The sequence below is a fragment of the Dryobates pubescens genome, chromosome Z, assembly GCF_014839835.1.
Source record: "Dryobates pubescens isolate bDryPub1 chromosome Z, bDryPub1.pri, whole genome shotgun sequence".
NCBI lineage: Eukaryota > Metazoa > Chordata > Aves > Piciformes > Picidae > Dryobates > Dryobates pubescens.
In genome coordinates, this window is record NC_071657.1 from 91,103,890 (window position 1) to 91,126,665 (window position 22,776).

Below are 22,776 nucleotides of genomic sequence, written 5' to 3' on the forward strand. Positions count from 1 at the left end.
CAGTGGGCCCTGTTTTGTGATTCTGTGAATATACGCTGTGTCTTCACCTTCTGCCCCATTAAGTGCATAGAACTGACAGCATTACTTTATTTAACAGTTCTTCTGTATCCTTAAGTACTTTTTTCTCACATATTATTTTAATATGTGGACATGTGCCCTGATGATTTTTTTTTCCTCAGACCTTGATACAAAGGCAAAATGATCAGTTTTCTTCATCTTGCATTCCTTGTTTAGATGAGAGTTTCAGATTTTTCAAATGAAGATGGAGAGGGTCTTTTGCAGTCTCATGAATGGAAAGCATTTTAAAGAGTATCTCAAGGATGTCCTTACTTGGGTGTGTGAATCCTCTGAAAGTGGGAAATAACAGAGTGGGTGATGTAACTTACCTGTGTTTCTCTTCACCTGCACTGAACTGCAGTCAGAGAAAATGGCATGTTTTGTGTACATTCAGCACCACAGAGACTCTCCTGGAGCTCTCGTTGTCAGTCAGCACTGAGTTTCACATAGAACTGCAGAGTTACTAATGTTGTACTGCTTTTCACCAGGGAGCTAGAAAAATTCCCAGGAGAAATTACTGTGGTAGCAGGAACTCAGATTGCAATACCCTTCATCTTGAAACAATTCCAGCTATTGGCAAGCTTTGCAATTCACTTGCCATGGCCAGAGAATTCATAATCTTCTCTATTTGAGAGACATAGATAATGAATTTTGAAACTTAGACTAGATTGTAGGTAGACATGCCATCTAATTTTCCTGTGGGCTACTATGCAGTGTAAAATAGAGAGTTTCTCAGGAGTAAAGGGAGTATTTTAAATCTAAAACCACCTTAAAGATACCTGGTTAATTTAAGATTGTCATCTTGTCCTCTCTATCTTGCACTCCCAGATTTAACTGTGGCACTGGGGTTGCAGTCATAACAAGTGAAAACAAAATCAAACTTGGAAACTGGCACAGCGTTACGTTGTTCAGAGATGGGATGAATGGCTGGCTCAGGATGGACAACGATGCTCCAGTGACAGGAAAATCTCAGGTAAGTAATCCTGTACCTGCAGTTTGACCTTGGGCTCTCTCAAGTTTCTGATGACATTTTTTATTGCCAGCAGAAGTCTAGTCAAATTTAATAGATGTTGGGCATCCAAGTCAGTCTATGGCAGAAGTCCTTACTTTGTACTAAACCAGACACTGAATTTTTCCAGCAATGTACCCGTTTTGTCTAACAAGCCTCTACCCAGAGGCATCCACAGTACTTGCTTACCTTAGATGTGAGGAAAATGTTCTTCACTGTGAGAGCAGTGAGACACTGACACAGGTTGTCCAGAGAGGCTCTGGATATCCCATCCCTATAAGTCTGGGCTGGTTGGCTGGAACTTTAAGCAACCTGATCTACTGGACAGTGTCCCTGCTCATGGCAGGGGCTTTGGATCGTAGAGATGATCTTTAAGTTCCCTTCCAATCCAAACCTATTTATGGTTCTGTGATTCTGTTATTGCTCCAGTGAGTCCTTTTCAGTCCTTCCTACTTAGAATGACCTGGATTTGTCATTCATTAGTCAGCAGAGTGCTAGTGTTTTCTGATCTGGTTCTTTTTGACTTGAATAGTCTATAAGAGTACCTACAGGAGAAGTGGAGCTTGAGACACCAAGGGGTGCAGGAGCATCAAATTCACTAAGTAATGGCTAGTGGTTGGAGGCAGGGTGGAGAGCTGTATGCCCTGACATACCATGAAACCTTGTGGACATCTGAACTCTCTTCAACCACACACTCCATCTGAATTATTTTCCCTGCTGAAACAGATCTATTTGATGTGTTTCTGCAGTGCACTATGCAGCGAACACCTATAGACTTGGTAGCCTTCTCTTAGTTAGCCTGGAAAAATTTAGGCCACTGGGATGTAATTCATTGTTAAAAACATTATGGAGTCATTGCAGGGGTGAAAAAAGGCAGAAAACTTTTAGGCTCAAAGTCAGTGCTGTCAACGGGACATATTGGAAACAACTAGCTATGAACAAACATGATTATTTTGAGTGTTTCTTCTAAATGACAGAGAGGTTTGAAACAACCTTTAAGCAGGTGGTAAAAGACATATATTCTTGTCAGTTAATAGGATGGAATTTGATTAAATGGTCACAAAGTTCTGTTGGTTTGATTTTGGGGCTTTTTGGTTGGTCAGTCTATTTTGAGGGTGGGGGGGCTGTTTTATTTTGGTGGTTTTTTTTTTTCATTTCTGTCTTTTGTTGCTTTGGGGTTTTATTGCTTTTGTTTGAGTTTATTGTTGTTTCCTGTGTATCATAGGAATGTTAGTGAACTTGTATATGTACATTTATATAGACAGGTTAATAAAAAGGAGAAAGATTTAAAAGGGAATAAGCTTAGCATGAGCAAAGTGACTGGAACCCTACTGAAGTCATAATTTTATTGGCCTTTGCCTTGTCTTTGCTATTACTGTGGGTTATTTTATTTTTTTTTTCCCAGTTGTAATTTCATTATTTGTCAACACTAAGTGCTTGCTGGGCTCTGCCCTAAAGGCACTATTGCACTGGTGTATGTCCCCCAGTGCTTAAGAGTGCAGAAGGTAAACTATTTTGGCAAAAGTAAATGAAGCAAAAGACAGCTCACAGTCCCTCCTCAGAATACAGTGAATTTTAAGTTTTTTATTGGGCTTCTAATAATCCATGTTATCATGATGGATGTGGGTACAAAATGTAATTTAAAATGGTAGACTGATTGGAGGAACGACTAATGGCAAGGAATTACCAGTGAGCAACCTACATATTCTGTGACACAATTCTTTGTGAAGAAAAAAAAAAAAATTGATTAAACCCAGCATGGCTTAATTAGTTTGCCTGTGTTATGTCTGCTCTATATCATGTCACACTCTGTTTTCCCTTCAGGGCCAGTATAGTAAAATTACATTCCGGACTCCCTTCTACGTTGGTGGTGCCCCCAGCATCTACTGGCTAGTCAGAGCCACAGGCACTAACCGTGGGTTTCAGGGCTGTGTTCAGTCGCTCAGCATCAACGGAAAGATAATTGATATGAGACCCTGGCCATTAGGGAAAGCTCTCAGTGGTGCTGATGTTGGTAAGTGTAATGGTATGAGGTCTTTAATCAGTGATAAACCAGGGCTTGCCTTTTTGCCTGTTTAAAATCTGTCCAGATTTGAGAGATGGAGAGTGCAGTCTTCATTTTTGGCATAGTATTTCTCTGTGTCTTTGCATATTGTTTCTGCTGGGTCTGCAGTGGGAGAGTTTATCATACTGTGTAACTAAACATCACTGTTTAGTATACTAGCACCCCTTGTGAACAGAGTTATCCTGCACAATAAATAGTGAAAACAATTCTCATGGGCAAACAGAGAACTCAGTGTTGCAGATATAATTACGCTGGCACCAGTATTTCTGCCAGCGTCTCTCCAGATGCCTCTTTATGCTCTTGACACAGTCGTAGAATCTGAAATCAATAGTATGTACACTGTGTTTGTATTTTAAGTGCCATGGACTCAACAAAACGTGCTTTGCCTAAAGGCATCGTAGCACTTGTCCAAAGCAACAGCAGGGATATTTCAGATCCATAGGAATACTGTGGCTATTACAGAAGGCTTTTCCCCATTAAACTCCATTACTGCTGAGGCAAATAGGCTTTCCTGTCAATCATCTCTTGTTTTCATTTAAAGAGTGACAGTATGTTTTAAAAATACCATGTAAGAAATGCTTTCAACAGTTTTATGAAGTAGTATTATAACATTATCTCTCCTTCACAAATTAAAAGATGGAGAAGTAGGGAACTTAATTAACTAGTTCTGTCTTATTTATTCATCTCTGTGTCTTTGGGCACTTTAAGTCAAGGCAACAAAATCTTGGTTTAATGAACTCCCAGGCTAAATAGTTGAGACAACAGTAAACCCATTTCAGAAACAAGTGGTAAAAGCAGTAAATAGAGCCCATGTCACTGAACTCTTCATGCCATGCTTTCAGCCACAAAGTCATCTTTCTTCTCTCTGTAGCTGTGTATTGACATCCCAAGGAGGGAGTGATTAATGAGAGGCTTTCTAACAATTGCTCTGTATTCTCTAGATATCATGACCCAACTTCTGTGCAATATAGGAAGATAACAGAATGACCCAAGAAACAGATGCTGAAAAGAATAAGACTTTGCAGAGAGCAATTTCACGATAGAGTGAGAATTTGTGAGGTTTAGCTAGATTGATGAAAACCCTGCTGAAGTTCTCTGAGCCCTAATCTCTGTTGCCTTTTGGGTTGCATCTAGCATCATTCACATCCATGAGTGCTCCACATACTACTGTATTAACAATCAACGTCAATGAAAATAAATGCTGACTTCTGTCATGTGTGACTTGAAACTGAATGAGAGCCTTACTATCCTTATATGAGTGTACATACTTACATGAAACTGCACCAGGAGAGACTTGCAAAGAATATGCTGTATGAGTTAAGTTTAAAACAAATTACAAGTGAAACTCATAACAGTTTAAGGATGATTTTTTATATGCAGTCACTTGTTTCTTTTTGACTGGCGCAGTGTGTACATCAGGGGTGCTGTGGTACATGGACTGCACTTCAAAGGTGAGAAGGACAGGCATCCATCCTGCCCCTGCCCCATCTCTGTTTGTTTCATTGGAAGTCCCACGAGACTGGGAGCTAAGAGACTGGTGGGAAATACAATGCTCATTGTTCAGAGCAGGTACAGCAAGATACTATATTCCCACTGCGCTTATCTCCTTCCACTGCAGCCAAGAGATGCAGCCATCATCCCCATGGCTTACCTTTTCGGTGTAGTCACCTGTGCTGACCCAAGGGCTGTGATAAGTTACTAAGACTGTGTGAGAGCAGCCTGTCCTTAAGTACTAATACTGCTCCAGTTCAAGTTTTGCTCAAACCACTGAGCCTGCCACTTGTCCCATTATCGTTATCTTCCTTGTCCTTTTCTCTTTCTGAAGGACTTTGCTTAACTTTGATCTGTTTGAATATACTGCCAGTGCTGGCTAAGTCTAGCAGATGCAGTAAAGATGAGCATTGTCTTAGTTTTCTCTTTGTGTCTCAAACTCAATACATCTAGAGCCTTGTTTACCCAGATGTCTTGCCTGCTTCATCATCTATAAAACAGAGCTATTGCTATGCATTTCTGTCACTCTTGCAGTAGTTGATGAGTATGTGAGGGATCTCAGAAACTAGCTACCTGTCCTGCTCTGGTTCATCATGACCACTGCTATGTAGTCCAGAACAGCAAAAGATGTCTCAGTGAGTACTGTGAACATCCCCTGTTCCCATTGCTGGGCATGAGGCAGCCATTTGAAGGGGTAGTTGTCCCCTTCCATGGAGAAGTAAAATTTGATACTTTCTAAGGGACTCATATATTTTCCTTCTGCTTGTTGGGTTAGCCCAGGAACCCTGCTTTATGGCTGCTGTACTCAGACATTCCCTCTCTATAATGAATACATAGAATACATAGAATACATAGAATAAACCAGGTTGGAAGAGACCTTCAAGATCATCGCGTCCAACACATCAACCAATCCAACACCACCTAAATAACTAACCCACGGCACCAAGCACCCCATCAAGTCTTCTCCTGAAAACCTCCAGTGATGGCGACTCCACCACCTCCCCAGGCAGCCCATTCCAATGGGCAATCACTCTTTTTGTATAGAACTTTTTCCTAATATCCAGCCTGAACCTCCCCTGGCGCAGCCTGAGACTGTGTCCTCTTGTGCTGGTACTGGCTGCCTGGGAGAAGAGACCAACATCCGTCTGTCTACAACCTCCCTTCAGGTAGTTGTAGAGAGTAATAAGGTCACCCCTGAGTCTCCTCTTCTCCAGGCTAAGCAACCCCAGCTCCCTCAGCCTCTCCTCGTAGGGCTTATGTTCCAAACCCCTCACCAACTTTGTTGCCCTTCTCTGGACACGCTCCAGCAAGTCAACATCCTTCCTAAACTGAGGGGCCCAGAACTGGACACAGTACTCGAGGTGCGGCCTAACCAGTGCAGTGTACAGGGGCAGAATGACCTCCCTGCTCCTGCTGGCCACACTGTTCCTGATGCAGGCCAGGATGCCCTTGGCCCTCTTGGCTGCCTGGGCACACTGCAGGCTCATGTTCAGTCTACCATCAACCAGCACCCCCAGGTCCCTCTCTGCCTGACTGCTCTCCAGCCACTCTGACCCCAGCCTGTAGCTCTGCATGGGGTTGTTGTGGCCAATGTGCAGAACCCGGCACTTGGATGTGTTCAATCTCATGCCTTTGGACTTCGCCCATCTCTCCAGCCTGTCGAGGTCCCTCTGCAGAGCCTCTCTACCCTCCAGCAGATCAACTCCTGCCCCCAGCTTGGTGTCATCAGCAAATTTACTGATGATGGACTCAATGTCCTCGTCCAGATCATCAATAAAGATGTTAAAGAGCATGGGGCCCAGCACTGATCCCTGGGGCACACCACTAGTGACTGGCTGCCAGCTGGATGTGGCACCATTCACCACCACTCTCTGGGCTCGGCCCCTCCAGCCAGTTCCTAACCCATCGCAGTGTGCTCCCATCCAAGCCATGGGCTGACAGCTTGGCCAGGAGTTTTCTATGGGGAACAGTGTCAAAGGCCTTGCTGAGGTCCAGGTAGACTACATCCACAGGCCTCCCCACATCCACCAGGCGGGTCACCTGATCATAGAAGGAGATCAGGTTGGTCAGGCAGGACCTGCCCTTCCTAAACTCATGCTGGCTGGGCCTGATTTCTTGAAAATAGGGTTTGCAGGAGATCTGTAGATGTGCAATACAAGGTAGTCTGGTCTGACAGGTAATTGTACCTGATGACCTGAGAGGTTTTACTGTCTCAGTTCTGAGTTGAAGACAAAAAGCTATTTTCTACCATGGACAGCAGTGTGATTGGGATGAACCAGCACATCAGCCATTTACACCTCTTTGTGCTTTTCTTTCTGGCTGTGGGATGGGAAATCAAACCATTAAAGTCGGTGCTGTACTAACACCAGTACTTTACTGATGAATTATTGAGTCCTGGTCTGGACTTACAATCAGAGTGCTGTATTTAAACGAACAGAAAAGGCATAACTACTTCTTGCAGTAGTTTTGCAAGATTTCTATCAGTTATCTCAAATAACAAAGCTGTTCTCCAGCTTTTATTGTTAGAGCAGCTCTAACCTGTGTCATCTTAGAGGTGACATTTCAATGTGCCTCAAAATAAATGTGCAGTTATTAGTTTACCAGAAACAGTTTGTATCTCCAAATGCCATACTTACACTTGTACACCACAACTGTCTTATTTGGGCTTTCTTAATGTGTAAAATCAGTTACTATCAATGAGGATAGAATTGCTTAATCAGCAACTAATATAAATGAGAAAGTAAACAAAATCAACAAGCATTTCCATCAGATGTACATTTGACTGTTGCATAATCCAACTTTATTGATATTAGTCTTTAAAAGTAAAAAAGTAAATTATATTTCATCTACAACAACTTCATCTTAATTCCAGCAAGAAAAAATAATCTTGTCATTTTAGCTGATGCCTCTTAAAAAGCCCATATGCTGATGGTAAGGATCCCTTTTAGTGCAGACAAGAGGGTTGACAACATTATTTTAGTAAATAAGATTAGCTTATGATGATTAACACCTTCCATGCTTACCATGTTGTGAGTTCACAGTGACCAAAGAACCACATAAGGTAGTGGAAATTAAGTAAGTCACAGTGCTTGTAAACAGTCTAAAGAGATTTCTGTGTTGTGAGGAAATAAAGATACGGAGAAGAGTCAAAGAAAAGGAATCCAGGGGATGACTGAAAGCTACAACTGTCATGTTTTGCTAGTAAGGGCAATATTTTTTTACTATTTTTAAGGTCTCTTGCTGGTCTGGTGCTAAAAATAGCATCACCTTCTCTGAATTGTGCAGCATGTGACAAACTGGGAAAGAACCTAGAGAGAAGAGAAAATTTTATAAGTTAATAGCAATGATCAACCTTCTTTGACAGTCTGCTCTGTTTAATCTATGTTCTGCCTCTGTGTTTAGGTGAGTGTAGCAGTGGCATCTGTGACGAAGCATCCTGCGTCAACAGTGGTACCTGTACTGCAAGCAAAGCAGATTCATACATTTGCCTTTGCCCCCTTGGATTTAAAGGTCATCATTGTGAAGAAGGTGAGAAGAAGCTGGGCTGCTTATATTTATTTGTATGTGTTTTTTATTTGTATGCATTGCCCAAGGAGCAGTGGAGTCACCATCCCTGGAAATACTTAAAAGATGCGTACATGTGCTGAGGGACACGGTTTTGTGGTGACCTGGCAATGTTAGGTTAACAATTGAATGCGATGACCTTAAAAGTCTCTTCCAACCCAAACAATTCTATGATGTAGTGTTCAACATGTTTTCCATATAGGGATACCCAAGGAGGCCTTATGCTGTTACACTGGTAGGAAAGAGTACCTGTTACTTAATCTTTTTAAAATCACATGATGAAACCTTCTGCCACCATTCACTTGGGGGCTACATCCAGCTCCGATGTAGTCAGAAATTCTCAAAGACTTTGCTTATTTAAACTAATTATAATGAAGCATCTCAGGCTTACTTTTCAAAAGTTGAAATAACCAACACTCCCCAGGTGCACAAGAACGCCCCCAAAATTCCCAATTATTCTCTTAACACTGGTGTCAGTTGTATGTTCTGAAATGTAAAAACTCAGTATCAATTTCCTATTGAAATCTCAGAGGTACAAACAAACAGTCATACAGAAGTATTTTCTGAGCTGCAGAACTTTTTATGCCACCACCTATTGTGTGCATGGTTGATGCCTTGAAAACCTCGATAGTGAGTCACTAAAGAAAAGAAGGACAAAGCTTGATAATACAAATATATCCCTGGAAATGGAAGGGATTAAGGAGGGATGCAATTTTGGCTCAGATTAAAAAAAAAAAAAAAAGTAAATTGGCAAATTAAATTCTTAGGTTGATTTTCTTAATGTGAGCTATAAGTACCTGACAAAGGAAATTGATACTGTTTGGTAGGAGTCAGTCCCTTACTTTCAAGTCTCAAGTTACCTTCTTGTGTGTTCTGAATTTCCAGCATTCACGTTGGCCATACCTCAGTTCAACGAGTCCTTAAAGTCATTTGCTAGCACATTCTGGCCCTTGGAACCACAGAATTACCTTTCCTTCATGGAGTTTGAGATGACTTTTCGTCCAGATTTAGACACTGGTGTCCTTTTGTACAGTTATGACACAGACAGCAAAGACTTCCTCTCCATTATCATGGTGGCTAGTTACGTGGAGTTCAGGTTCGACTGTGGCTCAGGAACAGCTGTTATCAGGTAAACAGTGCCCCTTGTGTTTCCCTTCCAGCAATGCCACCCAAGAGAAGAAGTGCTGGAAAGAGTAATAGCCTATAAAAAAGTGTGGGAACCCACCAGTCTCTAGTGCCTTCTTCTTCAAATAAAAGCACAGAAACTCTAAAATTGCGTTCAAGGGGACAGGATTTTCTTCCTACATAGGTTTATGCTTCAGTGTTACCGTGTCACACCATCATCTCATTGCAGATGTTACTTTTGTTTCTGTATTGGAATGTCATTCCTGCCTTCATGACATTGTGCCATAGCTAATTAGGGGCTCTGTAAACATTTTATGCATTAACATTAAAAAAAAAAACGTAGCTACAAAAAATCTAGTTGCTGGATAGCACAATATTGGACCTTTTGTGGGCATCCTTCCCCCAGCTCTGCAGTTTCAATGAGTAAGTGTTGGGCTGGGGGTGTTACAAGAAGATACAAGCTCTTCCCTTAGAGTTCTGGGTTTTGGGGGATCTGAGGCTAATGCCCAACATACCTAACTTAAGCACTTTGAAAGATGAATATGTGATCTAAATGGGTCTCTCAGGCTCCCAAAGACAGACCTTCTGAAAATAATTAATCTCATCCTAAAATTAAGTCTAGGATAGGATCAATGAAATAAATGCCTCAGAAAAGGCTGCTCTCTGTCTGTCTGTGTAACTGAGTTCCCGGTCTCTGGGCAACTGTTCACTGGGTTCTTCTGAAAAGGTAACGGGCCAAAGAGAGGCACTCAGTACCTTACAAGTGACCCAAGAGTCTGGCAGTCTGACCTCATATGTAGAAATAATCTATACAAAGCTTAGGCGAAATGTGTACACTGCCTGCAGGTCTTGTATACTATATGTTACTTGTAGCTGGACATCAGGAATTTTGGCTATGGAGCAATTAGGAGAAATGTACTGATTTCCACTGAATGAGGACTCGGGCAAACAAACCCATTCAGATGACAAAGTAAGAGATGAAATTGCATGGGAAGCAAGATAATGCACAAATCTAACAATGCACAGCTGTGGTGATACAGTTAGTGTTGTCAGAAAAGGATGCTGGAGTCATCATGGATAGTTCTGTGAAAGCCACAGCTGACTGCTTAGAGACAAATACAGGACTGTAAATACAATGCAGAGAATTATTAAGAACAGAATAAGGAACAATGTCTCTGCAAAAATACACAATGCACCCTTGAAAAATTGCTGCCATTCTGGTCACTTAATTTCAGAATAAATTAGGAAAAATTAATAAATGAAGAGTAGTGTTGGTATCTAGGGGAGGGAAAGAAACTGCTTCCATAAATACGTCGAGACTCTTCACACTGGAAAACCAAGACTCAGAAGTATGATAAAGATCTTTAAATTGCAAATGACGTGGAGACAAATCAGGAGTGGTAAATCTGTATTTTTTTAATAGATGGAAGAATTAGAAGGAGCCCAGTGAAACTGCAACCCAGAATGTAGCAAAAGTAGAAAATAAGACTCTTTTTTCTTTTTCAGATGGCATATAAATAAGTTATGGAAACTAATTGTCACAGCATGTTGCAGATGCCAGAACTATAAATAGATTTAAAAAAAAGAAAAAAAAGATATATTTGAATAAAGCTCCATTGAGAGAGATCAAACACAATTGTACAGATGCAGCCTTTGACTCAGGAAATTGCTAAATAACAAGTTGCCAGAAGCTGAGAGGATATATCAAGGGAAGAATCACTCCATACTTGCCCTGTTCATTCTCTTTCTGAAAAGTGGCAGAAATAGCTGATGTCAGAGACCTTTGCTCCAACCCAAAGTGGCCCTTCTTACAATAGCGCTCAATCTTTTGCTGATGACAGTCATCTAATTCCTATTACTGGCAAACATAAGACATAGTTGCATAATTTCCACCTCTCCCACCCAAGAATACTGTAGTGCCTCAAAACACCTTGGGCTGAAGTTTAACTGAGATATAGGCTTGTAAAATGTGGTAAGAGCCACAGCCGTGTGCCTGAATTGGCAACTGGTCTTTTCTATTAGAAAGCAGAAGAGAGTATTTGGGTCACTTGAAATACAGAAAAAAGGGTGTAGTGAGCTATCTAGGTGATGGCAGAGACTCAGCAGGCTTTGTAGAAAGCCATCAGTATGTCCTGTTCAGCTCCTTTTTTAGATAACATGTGCAACTTGCACCCTATCACCAGCTCTGTCAATGATTAAATAAGATAAATAGATTCCCTGTTTTTCATGTCTGCTTAATTAATAGCCTTCTTGATCTTCATTATACCAGTTCATACCTATCCTTTTTCCTAAACAGGCATTCAGCTCTGCTCATCCTGCCTATCTCTTCCATAGAACAGGATGAGCCAAGCTCATTTATGTATATCAGGAGACCAGTTGAAAAGTTAACACTATTGAAGCTTGAGTTTTGTCAGTGGTGTCCTGGGGTGGAAGAAGCACAATGTGCACAGGAGTGATCAGGGATGTCAAGTGGGCAGGTGGATGCAGAACTGGAGCTATTTATCAGGATATCTCTGGTGAGGATTTGTTATTTGCAGGACTGGGATCATCATCATTTGGGTTTTTTTTAAGGTTTAGTTTACATGAGGAAAAGTAATTGTTAACCCCACAGCATATGAAGAGCCAGAAGTACTCAAAATGGCTGCAGCAAACGTACTGGTTTCTAAAAGCCTGTGGATCCAAGAAACGGGTGGCAGCTCTAAAGTGATGACTCTATAAAGCCTAATCATCCTTAATTGTAGTTAAAGCTAGCAAGAGCAGGAAGATAAGCTAATCAGAAGAGGAGATAAAATGCATATATTGCCACTTAGTAGTTACCTAAACCTATCTGGTTTCTATATATGTATAAACTGACTTATTCAAGGTGATCATGTTTTGTTACTTATTGATTTACCTGAAGCAGTTAAACCCTAAATGCTATTATGTAAGAAAAGTTATATATTTCTAATGGAGATTTCCTGACTCAAATCAAAGTAATATTACCAACATTGTCCAAATAGTTGACTGTTTAGGAAAAAACCAAAACAGTGAACTGTTGTTTTCACATTTTTAAATTAGCATTGAGTCATTGTTGATTACTATTTAAAATAATTTTTTTTTCCAGTTCCTTCATTTTTAAATGCAACTTTCTTTCATTTTTATATGTAAGTATCATAAAAATGCAAAACATTATTTCACTCAGACAATTTGGTATTTTTTCACTGAAAATTAGAAGGTATTCAGGTGTCCTAGATAACACAATTTCTGATTGACCATTGAATCAAACACAGGTTTTTGTTGTTCCTAGAGGACAGGCTGCAAGATAGCATTTAGACATAAACTACTTTAACTAGTGTCAAGTGACATTTGAAATAAAGATACAAATTTCTGTGGAACTTATAAAGGCAGTTGTGGTTTTGCCCTTTATATAGGCTGCCATTTGTGTTAGTGCTCAACTAATATAGATTGCATGAGAAATTTTTAAATGCTTCCTTTGAGACTGGTAGATTCTTTGCACAACTGGGGATAATTGTTCCTAGGCAGGATCTCATCACATCATTAAGATCACATTTTAGTTACTTCCCCTTAATGTATGGCAGACAGGCCAAATATGCGTCACTGTAACAGGCTGCATAAATAGACCTGACAAGCCAACACAAAGCAGTTTTGTTTTAGAAGATGACAAAGAATGTGGGACTAGATTGAGCATTAAGTGGGAAGCTTTATCTCAAGGCTGATGTCATTGTGAAATGAGGATGTACACCTGAGACAAAAATTTGTCTTCATGTGTTATAAATGGCTGAGCATAAAAGTTAGCTCAGAGGTAGATGAAACGCATGCCAATCACAGAAACATTTAATTTATAAATAGAAGTAGAGTGCTTATAAAGAAAGAAACAGTGAGTTATTTTTAGTTTTGTTTTAGCAAATCATCCCAGAGGATATGATTTTTTCAACATCACAGTATTAAAAAATATCAGAAAGGCAGAAGCATAAAATACTTGCAGTTTTTGTTCCTTTTGAAACAGGAGTGAAGAACCTGTCAGTCTGGGTCAATGGCATGAGTTGCGAGTGTCTCGCACAGCAAAGAATGGTATCCTACAAGTGGACAAACAAAAGCCAGTGGAAGGGATGGCAGAGGTAAGCACACAACATGGCCTGTCATGAATAGAGCTGTTAAATTATGAAATGTTTGCATGGTAAACTACACAGGGTGCTCTCAAAGTTCTTGTAAGCTTAAAACAGTATATGTGTTAGGGATGTGCTTTCCTTAACTTTGGAACTGGGAATTCACATGTGAATTCATCCCTCTGAAGACAATGATTCTTGCAAAGGCAGCTGAAGTACAACCTTATCTGCTTTTGCTGTGTAACTAGACTCACAGTTTTGTGCTTGGTTCACACACGTTCTTGAGGTTCCTTTCTTGGTACTTAGGGATTGTGGCTAAGTCAGATGAGCATGTGCACTGCATCATCTGGAGAAGCATGATACTGAGTATTATGCGCACAGAGGCTCACGTTTTCCTTGCTCTGAATATTGTACTGGAAAAGTAGGCCAAAGGAGAATTGTTTCTTTGTCTACTCCTCACAAAAGTAATTTTCAGGACATATCAAGGCCTGGAATACTCAGACAGTTGATGACTTGCATTTTGTCCTTCAATCACCAAGAGGTCATGGTGAGTCAATTGTAATAAGGTGAAATTTTGCCTGTACTGGGCTGGGTAGTCACTCTAAGCACTCAAATGCATTCACTGGTATTTTTTTATCCCAAGAACCCGAGGCAAGAACTGTTTAGACAATGTCTTCTATTATTTCCTAGTGGCAAAGAATACCCAGAAAACCAGACTCCATATTCAGTTAGCAGAAGTATGTGCAGATTTTTCTGTAAACTGGGAAACTATTTAAAGCTTAGACCTTTCTTCAAAAATGTAAATACATTGAAATTGCAGATCTCTGTCAAGAAACAGATTGAGAGGGAAACAGAGCAGTTGAGACTTCTTTAGACCTATGGGTCAAGATGAAGACTCATTTTTTCTCTAAAAGTGCTGCAGTGCAGCTGCAAAAGGAGATTGGCTGTGAAATACCAAAAAATGAAAATAAAAATAATTACAGGAGTGTCTGCTGAACTGGAATTACAGGGTTATCCTGTCCTTAGGTGGTAAACATCTTTCAGGTCACTCCAGGATCCTAACTAGTCCCATCAGGTACCCTGAACAACTGCTACTGCTACTAATTGATTAATACTAACTCAATCTTTCTTTCATTTAGCCCCTTAACTTGCTGTGGGTTATCTTTTTCAGATGTTGAAAACATTAAATGAGTCTCTGTTGTGTGGTTTGTTATGATGTAAACTTTGTGAACCTCATTCTTGTGCTATATTTACATCAGTGTCCCTCAAGTCATTAAAATATTACTAGACGGACAGTTAGAAATCACAAGTCTGTCACCTTTCTCTCTCTCTTCAGTATCTCTATTTCAAAATGTTTGAAAATTTTCAGCTAATTCTGATTAAGATAAAGCACAGTCAGGAGAAAGTGTCTTACACTGGCATTTTTGAGAGAGTTTTGCAAAGAAATCTAATTAACAGAAGTAAAAAGACATTAAAGTAAGATATAATATTTAGTATTGGCTAACGAGAAGATATAAGCATGGTTCCAGCTACTCTAATAAAATATTATTCTTATGATTGTCACAGGGGGCTTTCACTCAAATTAAGTGCAGCTCTGAAATATTTATTGGTGGAGTCCCTAGTTATGATGCTGTGAAGAAGAATTCTGGGATCCTGAGACCCTTCAGCGGGAGCATCCAAAAGGTACATGCCCAGAGAAATACACTGGAAGCAGATGTTTTCCTCTCATCCTGTGCATGCTGTAGGTGCAAACCTGTTGTTATAGCACTGGCAGTTTTTGAAAGAATCCTACAACTCATGGCAAAGTTCTTAAACATATTTCACAGTCACAAGCCATTCTGACTTTAATACCATTATGTATTATCACTACCAGTCTCCCTGTTACATTCCATACTATACCAGTAAGTGATCAGAAACCACATGAGATCATTTACCAGCAGTCCTGGCTAACTGGGGAGGTTCCAGTTCACTGGTGTTTGGTAAATGTGATGTCCATCTACAAAAAGATCCAGAAGGAGGACCTGTCAGTCTGACCACAGTGCCAGGGAAGGTCGTGGAGCAGGTCATACTGAGTGCCATTGTGTAGCAGGTGCAGGACAGCCAGGAGATCAGGCCCAGTCAGCACTGGTCCATGAAGGACAGGGCCTTAGTGATGATCCTGATCTCCTTCTATGACAAGATGATCTGCTTAGTGCATGAGAGAAAGGCTGTGAGTGTTTACCTGAACTTTATTAAAGTGTTTGACACAGCATACTCCTGGAGAAAGTGGCTTGGGTGGGATTGAATCTGGGCAGGCTGTATCAGTGGGCCAAAGGCAATTGTATGAGGTTCAGCAAAGCCAGGTTCTGAATCCTGCACTTGGGTGACAACAACTCCACATAATGCTACAGGCTTATAGAAGCTTGGCTGGAAAACTGCCCAGCAGAAAAGTACTGGGGTAGTGGTTAATGTCCAGTTGAACATAAGCCAGCAATGTGCTCAGGTGGCCAAGAAGGCCAGCAGCATCCTGGCCTCTGTCGTTAATAGTGCGGCCAGTAGGACCAGAGAAGTGATAGTCCCCTTGTACTCAGTGCTATTGAAGCCACACCTTGAGTACTGTGTTGAGTTTTGAGCTTCTCGCTAAAAGGACATTGAAGTGCTGGAGCAGGTCCAGAGAAAGGCAGCAAAGCTGTTGAGGTGTCTGGAAAACAAGTCTGATGAGGAGCGACTGAGACAACTGGGATTGTTTAGTCTGGAGAAGAGGATTCTAAGGGGAGACCTTATTGCTCTCTGCATCTACCTGAGTCACCATCCCTGGAGGTGTTAAAAAAATGTGTAGGCATTTCACTTTGGGACATGTTTTAGTGGGCATGGTAGTGTTGGGTTGATGGTTGGACTTTATGATCCTTGGAGGTTTCTTAAAGCCAGGCTGGATGTGGCTCTGAGCAGCAGTGTGGAGGTGTCGTTGCCCATGGCTGTGGGGTTGGAACTGGAAGATCCTTGAGATCCCTTCCAACCCTCACAATTATATGATTCTATGATCTGACAAGTCTTTCCCAACCTTAATGATTCTGTGATTCTATGGCACATCATTGAGTCAAACACTGATTGGATGGCTGGTGTCAAAGAATGATGGTGAATGGAGTTATCTAGTTCATGACCAGTCACCAGGGCTCAGTACTGGGGTCAGCCCTCTTTAATAGCTTTATCAATGATCTGATGAAGAGATTGGGTGCACTTTCAGTAAGTTTGCAAACATTAAACTGGGAGGGACTGCTGATCTCCTTGAGGAGAGGATTGCTTTGTAGAAGGACCTGGACAGCCTGGATTGATAGGCTGAAGCCAGCTGTATGAAATTCAACAAGACCAAGTGCCAGGTCCTGCTGTATGGGTCACACCAACCCAATGCAACACTAGAGGTTTGGGGAAGAATGACTGGGAAGCTGCCTGGTGGAAAAGGACCTGGGAGTCTTGGTGGACAGCCAGGTGACTGTGAGCCAGCAGTGTACTCAGATGGCCAAGAAAGCCAACAGCATCCTGGCCTGTCTCAGGAATAGTGTGACAATCAGGATGAGGGAAATGATTGTTCCCCAGTATTCAGCACTGGGGAGGCCACCTCTTGAGTGGTATGATCAGTTTTCACAGAATCATGGAAGGTTAGGAGTTGGAAGGGACCTCTAAAGATCATCCAGTCCAACCCCACTGCTGGAGCAGGATCACCTATAGCAGGTCACACAATCAGGCAGGTTTTGAAAGTCTCCAGTGAAGGGATTCCACAACCTCTCTAGGCAGCCTGATACAGTGTTTTGTCACCCTCCCAGTGAAAAAGTTTTTCCATGTGTTCTCATGGAATCACCTATGCTCCAGCTTGCACCCATTGCCCTTTGTCCTATCATTGACATCACTGAGAGGAGGCTGACTCTATCCTCCTGACACTTGCCCTTCACCAATTTATAAACACTAATGAGTTCACCTCCCAGTCTCCTCCGAGCTAGACAAACTCAGCTCCTTCAGCCTTTCCTCATAAGGAAGATGTTCCACTCCTTTTATTATCTTTGTGAATCTGTGCTGGACTCTTTCAAGCAGTTCCCTGTCCTTGCACTGAGGAGCTCTGAACTGGACACAATATTCCAGATGTGGCCTCACTAGGGCAGAGTAGAGGAGGAGGAGAACCTCTCTTTACATACTGTCCACACCTCTTCTTAAACACCCCAGAATGCTGTTACCTTCTTGGCCACGAGGGCACATTGCTGGCTAATGATACTCTTTTGTCCACCAGAACTCCCAGGCCCTTTTTCCCAGAGCTGCTCTCCAACAGATCAGCCCCCAGCCTATACTGGTACCTAGGGCTGTTCTTTCTCAGATGCAAGACTCTATGCATGCCCTTGTTAATTAAATTTCTCCCTGACCAACTCTCCAACCTGTCCAGGTCTTGCCGAATGGCAGCACAGCCCTCAGGTGTGTCACCCAGTCCACCCAGTTTTGTGTCATTGGCAAACTTGCTGACAGTTCACTCTGTTTTGGGAGCACTTACTACAAGGAATGCACTGGCTTTCTGGAGCGAGTCCAGAGAAAGACAACAAATCTGGTGTGAGGTCTGGAGAACAAATCTTATGATGAGCAGCTGAGAGAACTGGTATTAGTCTGGAGAAGAGGAGACTAAGGGGAGACATAATTGCTCTCTAAAACTACCTGAAAGAAGGTTGTAGTGAGAAAGAGGTTGGTCTCCCAAGTAACTAACATTAGGACAAGATTAAATGGTCTCAAGTTGCACCATGGGAGGTTTAGATTGGATATTGTAAGAAATTTCTTCACTGAAAGGGTTGTCAAATGCTGTAATAGGCACCCCTGGGATTGTGTCCAAATTTGTTTGTGTCAAAATCCCTGGAGGTGTTTAAAAGATGCATAAATGTGGTGCTAAGGGAAACAGTTTTAAACCACACTTGGTATAGTTAGATAATGGTTGGACTTGATGATTTGACAAGTAATTTCTGGCTTAAATGATTCTGTGTTTCTAAGTTCAGAATGATGCACAAAGCTATGTCAAGAGTAGATTCCTGCTAGTGCCCTGTAGCATCATATACGAATAAATGAACAGAAGAAATGCTCAAATACTTCAGTGTTTGCACAATGAGGCAGATAAAAATCCGATTTAACCAATACAATGAGTGATAAAGGAGGTGGAAATTAAAGTGGATAGAATTGTAGAATCATAGAATGGTTTGGAAGGCACCTCCAAAGGTTGTTTTGTCCAGCCTTCTCTGCTGTAAGCAGGGGCATCCTCAACAAGACCAGGTTGGCCAGAGCCTTGCTGAGCCTCATCTTGAATATCTCCAGGAATGTGGTCTCCACTACCTCCCTGGGCAACTTGTTCCAGTGTTCCACTACCCCCATGGTCAAGACCTTATTGCTAAGCCAGTGAGTCCAGCCAGTGTATTCTTACATCACACAGCAGTTACCTAACTCACTACCTTTCCCACTTAGTTTTATATGGGGCATATGAATGGAGGAGGTATTTTTCATTGTGGGCAGATACCAGGGATGATGTTTCAGTGGGGTCAGCTGTGCATGGGTGTACTTCTCTTCTGGAGAATAGATCTGTGAATTCTTGGTAAGTGTTAGTAGGTAAGTCTTAGTTCAATCAGAAACAGCGTTTCTCTCCCTAGGCATACTTAAGTAATCTGGATAAGCTGAAAGGCTGGTGCTGAATCCTCAGAGTTTTAAATTAGTGAATTATTGCATCCAATTTACTTAATAAGGGAAAAATCTCTAGTAATGCAATGGCTCAGGAACAGAAAGGTAATTACAATTCAGTGTAAATGCCTTTGTCACTTGGTCCAACATTTTTAACTATCTTTGTCAGCTGTCTGAGGGAACATGGGAGTTCAAGAAAACTGGGGAAGTGTGCAATAGTGATGGGAACAGGTTGGTCACAAACATCACTGGAAAGGTGGGCTTGGCCAAATACAGATATTACAGAGTACAAGATAAGGAGCCTATTGGCAGTTAACAATTTACAAGTTGAGGGTTGTATCCCAAAGCACAGAGGCACTGATAAGGATTAGGAAATGCTGAGTGTAAGCCTTTACTTCTGTGATTCAGTCTGGGAGGTGGTTTTGCCTCTTCTGAGGCCTGAATAGGATATTAAGGAAGAGTATCGACAGTTTTTTTGACACTGGAATGGTATTGACTACTGTGTTTACACATAGCAGGGTTTTGGAGAGTTGTAAAGAACTAGAGCTACAAACATCACCAAATACTAGAAAATATGCAGTGTATAAAAGGACCTAAGATCTCAATCTATTTTATTTACTCAGATAACATTATGAAGTGCTTTTATTGTGGTTTACTAGTTCCTACATAAGGGTGAGGTTTCTTTGAATTCTCTGAAATGGTGCAGAAAAAGACACAATGAGAAGCAGTGTCTGAAAGCTAAGTGTAAGTTTAAGCACAGAAATAAGAGGCATATTTTTAAGAGTGCAGTCAGAAAGAAACTGAAAAGGTAGTGGTGTTTTCCATGGTCTCTTTTTACAACAGGACTGGATATTTTTATGTTGTAGTTTTCAAACAGAATAAATATGCTTGATGCAACCCCATCTCCTCTTAGGACCCCCTAATGTCCATCATCTAAGTTCTGCAGGAGCCAGAGTAAGTGTCACTGTTAACACTTCTGGTCTTATTTTTTATTTTTTATTTTTTGGGGGTAAATGAACTTCTTATTTTGATGTAGCTGTGATCAGAAGCTGTACCCATCATGTCATCTCCCAGCTAAGATTATTCAAATGTCTGTTTATATTGGAGATCGTATGTTGCTGACACACTGGAAAAATCTCTAACAGTTTGTATACATGCAAATAATTTTGTGAAATTGTGAAATTGTTAATTATGCTTTTCATCCATTTTACTTCATCATCTTTCAGGCAAGATGAAATACTGAAAAGCAACAGAAAATGTGAAAATCAAAGTGTTCTGCTTAATATTTCTGTTGTCAACACTCATTTCCTTGGAAGCTTCCTCATCTCAGCAATGCTTTTCCTCAGCAGTGTTTGTCTGATTTTACTGTCCGAGCTCACAGCTCATCTGCAAAGCATTGCAGCAGTGTTCAAACACAAGACTGGTGAAGTCCACACAGTTTCATGTCATATAGGGGTTACCTCAGGTTGTGTCACAAAACACAAAAGAAATTCTTCTTCAGTGGCTCAGAGTGTGCAGCAGAGTAAGTTGTTCCACTGTGTCTGGAAAACACACATTAGAAGTAGAGTCTTGGCCAAGTTTTGAAGGTTACTTTTTTCTGAAGTCTCTTAGAGAAGTCTTCTGACTGCAGTGCAGTACTGGGAGTGTGGAATTTTTTAACATATGTTTCTCTCTTTCCCTCTTTTTTAATACACAGATTATCTTGAATGATCGAGCAATTGATGTGAAACGGGATTTCACTTTTGGAATCAACCTAGTGAATGCTGCCCACCCCTGTGTGAGCTCACCATGTGCAAATGGAGGCACCTGTGTTCCCAAGAAGGACAGTTATGAATGTGACTGTCCTCTGGGCTTTGATGGGCAGCATTGCCAAAAAGGTAACAATGGCTGCATTGCAATCCAGACATTTGGAGTTGATCACAAAAACTAAGAGAGATTTAGAACCTACAGCAGCTGTTGTACACATCCCTTGAAATAGAAACCCTGAAAGCCAGAGTTCCTTTTGCATCCAAGCACATTTCGTGTACCCAGGGAAGGATTTGTTTTGTTATTTAGGACCGTGGTAACTGTTGTCTCAGCAGAGAGCTATGATCCTTAGATAGCAGCCTTGTATCTGATTGCTTGTGATGGTCAATACGGAACACTTCATACACCTCCCTGATAATGCAACGCTATATAAAGGGGGAATTTCTGCTAACGTGCTCCCTGTTGCATCATGAAGCACAAATACTGATAACACTTGTAATTTTATCCTCCCTAGGCCTCACAAGAAATGCAGTGCTTGTGTACAGAAGGGTCCAGCCCTTTTTCAGACACTGACAACTCTGATGATAGTTCCACCATCTGTACAAGCTCTACCTTATTATGGCAATGAGTACCGCAACGGAGGAAAATCTGCCCAGATGCACATTTTTCTTCCTTCCACCAAGCGACTCTTAATAGTTCAAACCTTAGATTTGGGGAAGTGTTCAAATTGCATGAAAGTGAACATGTGCGCAGGGTTATTCCACTAGATGGAGATGTTTCCCTTTTGTCATGCCTGATCTCGAAACATTCCTAAGGTTTAGAAATGTAACAACAATCTCAGTTCAAAAGAGCTGACTGACGTTATTACCTTCACCCATTCTTTCATTTCTCACAAGCACAAACTTCAAAGTCACTGGTTTTGGCTAAATTGTGAGTAATTGGCCTTTTCTTCCAAAAATGGCAGTATCTCAGAACATAAAAAATTAAAATACAATGCAAGAAACCCCTTCTCTTAAATTGTTGTGGTCTAACTAATAATTGAAGCAATGTCATTCTCTGTGGGAAGGAGGGGGAACTGTGATTTTGGTTTTCTAGGCATGTGCAGGTTGTTAAACTCCTGACTTCAAGATAGCATCTGTAGCAGTACCTAGGTCTCCAGGGAGAGCCAAGGCAAGTGAATGCTGTGCACCTTGGGTGTGTGACTGCTCATTCAGTGAGCTTCTGGGCATAGCCCAGGCCACAATTCCTCACCACTCATCTATTTCTGACCTATGCTAAGCTCTGAAAGCAGTGTGCCTGGCAGCCTGCCAGTACACCTGCCTAGTGGCATGGGCAGTGCAGCTGCTTGGCTGGCATACCACCATTTTCCTCCTTGTAACCTGAATGTGCATCCAGCCTTCCAGGGACAGTTTGAAGTGACTTGTGCCTTTGATTTAGGCTGGATTCTGGGTGTAATTTCCCATGTGTATCCAACCTTAATTCATGTTTAAGGATGTCCTAAAGCACAAGATGCTTGCTTCCATTCTTGCTTCCTGTGGCTGCAGTTCAGGTGCTGCTCAGACCCTCTGCGCTCGTGCAGATTCACGTTTTTCCTGATGGATGTGCAGGGAACATGGAGATCCCTCCTGAACCTCAGTCCACGACATCCTTATTAAACCTGGAATAGATTTCTCAAAATAATCCTTACCTGTGCCTGCTCAGCAGGGTGTAGGCAGAACTAAGACAAGATGCTCCCGTGTGTTCTATTTCAGAACAGTGCTTTTGTTAGTGCACTCAGCTGGTATGTGAGAGGCTGAAGGTGCCATCTCCATACTGCTTGATGGTGGGCTGCTGTAACTCCACACCCCAAAGAAACAAAGTTCTTGTAAGGTCCTGCATCTGATTCTCCAGAACTGTACATGAGACTTATAAAATTCAAATTATGCTGTTATGAGGTATAT

At 41.4% G+C, this 22,776-nt stretch overlaps 1 protein-coding gene across 2 annotated transcripts in view; it reads left to right on the plus strand.

Moving 5' to 3' along the window:
* EGFLAM (EGF like, fibronectin type III and laminin G domains) overlaps window positions 1–22,776 on the plus strand; it is a 100,861-nt gene that overhangs the window by 67,239 nt on the left and 10,846 nt on the right. For both annotated transcript variants that reach the window (XM_054178568.1, XM_054178567.1), the window contains exons 12-18: window positions 886–1,030; window positions 2,891–3,080; window positions 8,025–8,150; window positions 9,072–9,315; window positions 13,318–13,429; window positions 14,984–15,100; window positions 20,787–20,967. In XM_054178568.1, the coding sequence (XP_054034543.1) occupies window positions 886–1,030; window positions 2,891–3,080; window positions 8,025–8,150; window positions 9,072–9,315; window positions 13,318–13,429; window positions 14,984–15,100; window positions 20,787–20,967 (1,115 nt within the window). The remainder of the gene's footprint in view (window positions 1–885; window positions 1,031–2,890; window positions 3,081–8,024; window positions 8,151–9,071; window positions 9,316–13,317; window positions 13,430–14,983; window positions 15,101–20,786; window positions 20,968–22,776) is intronic.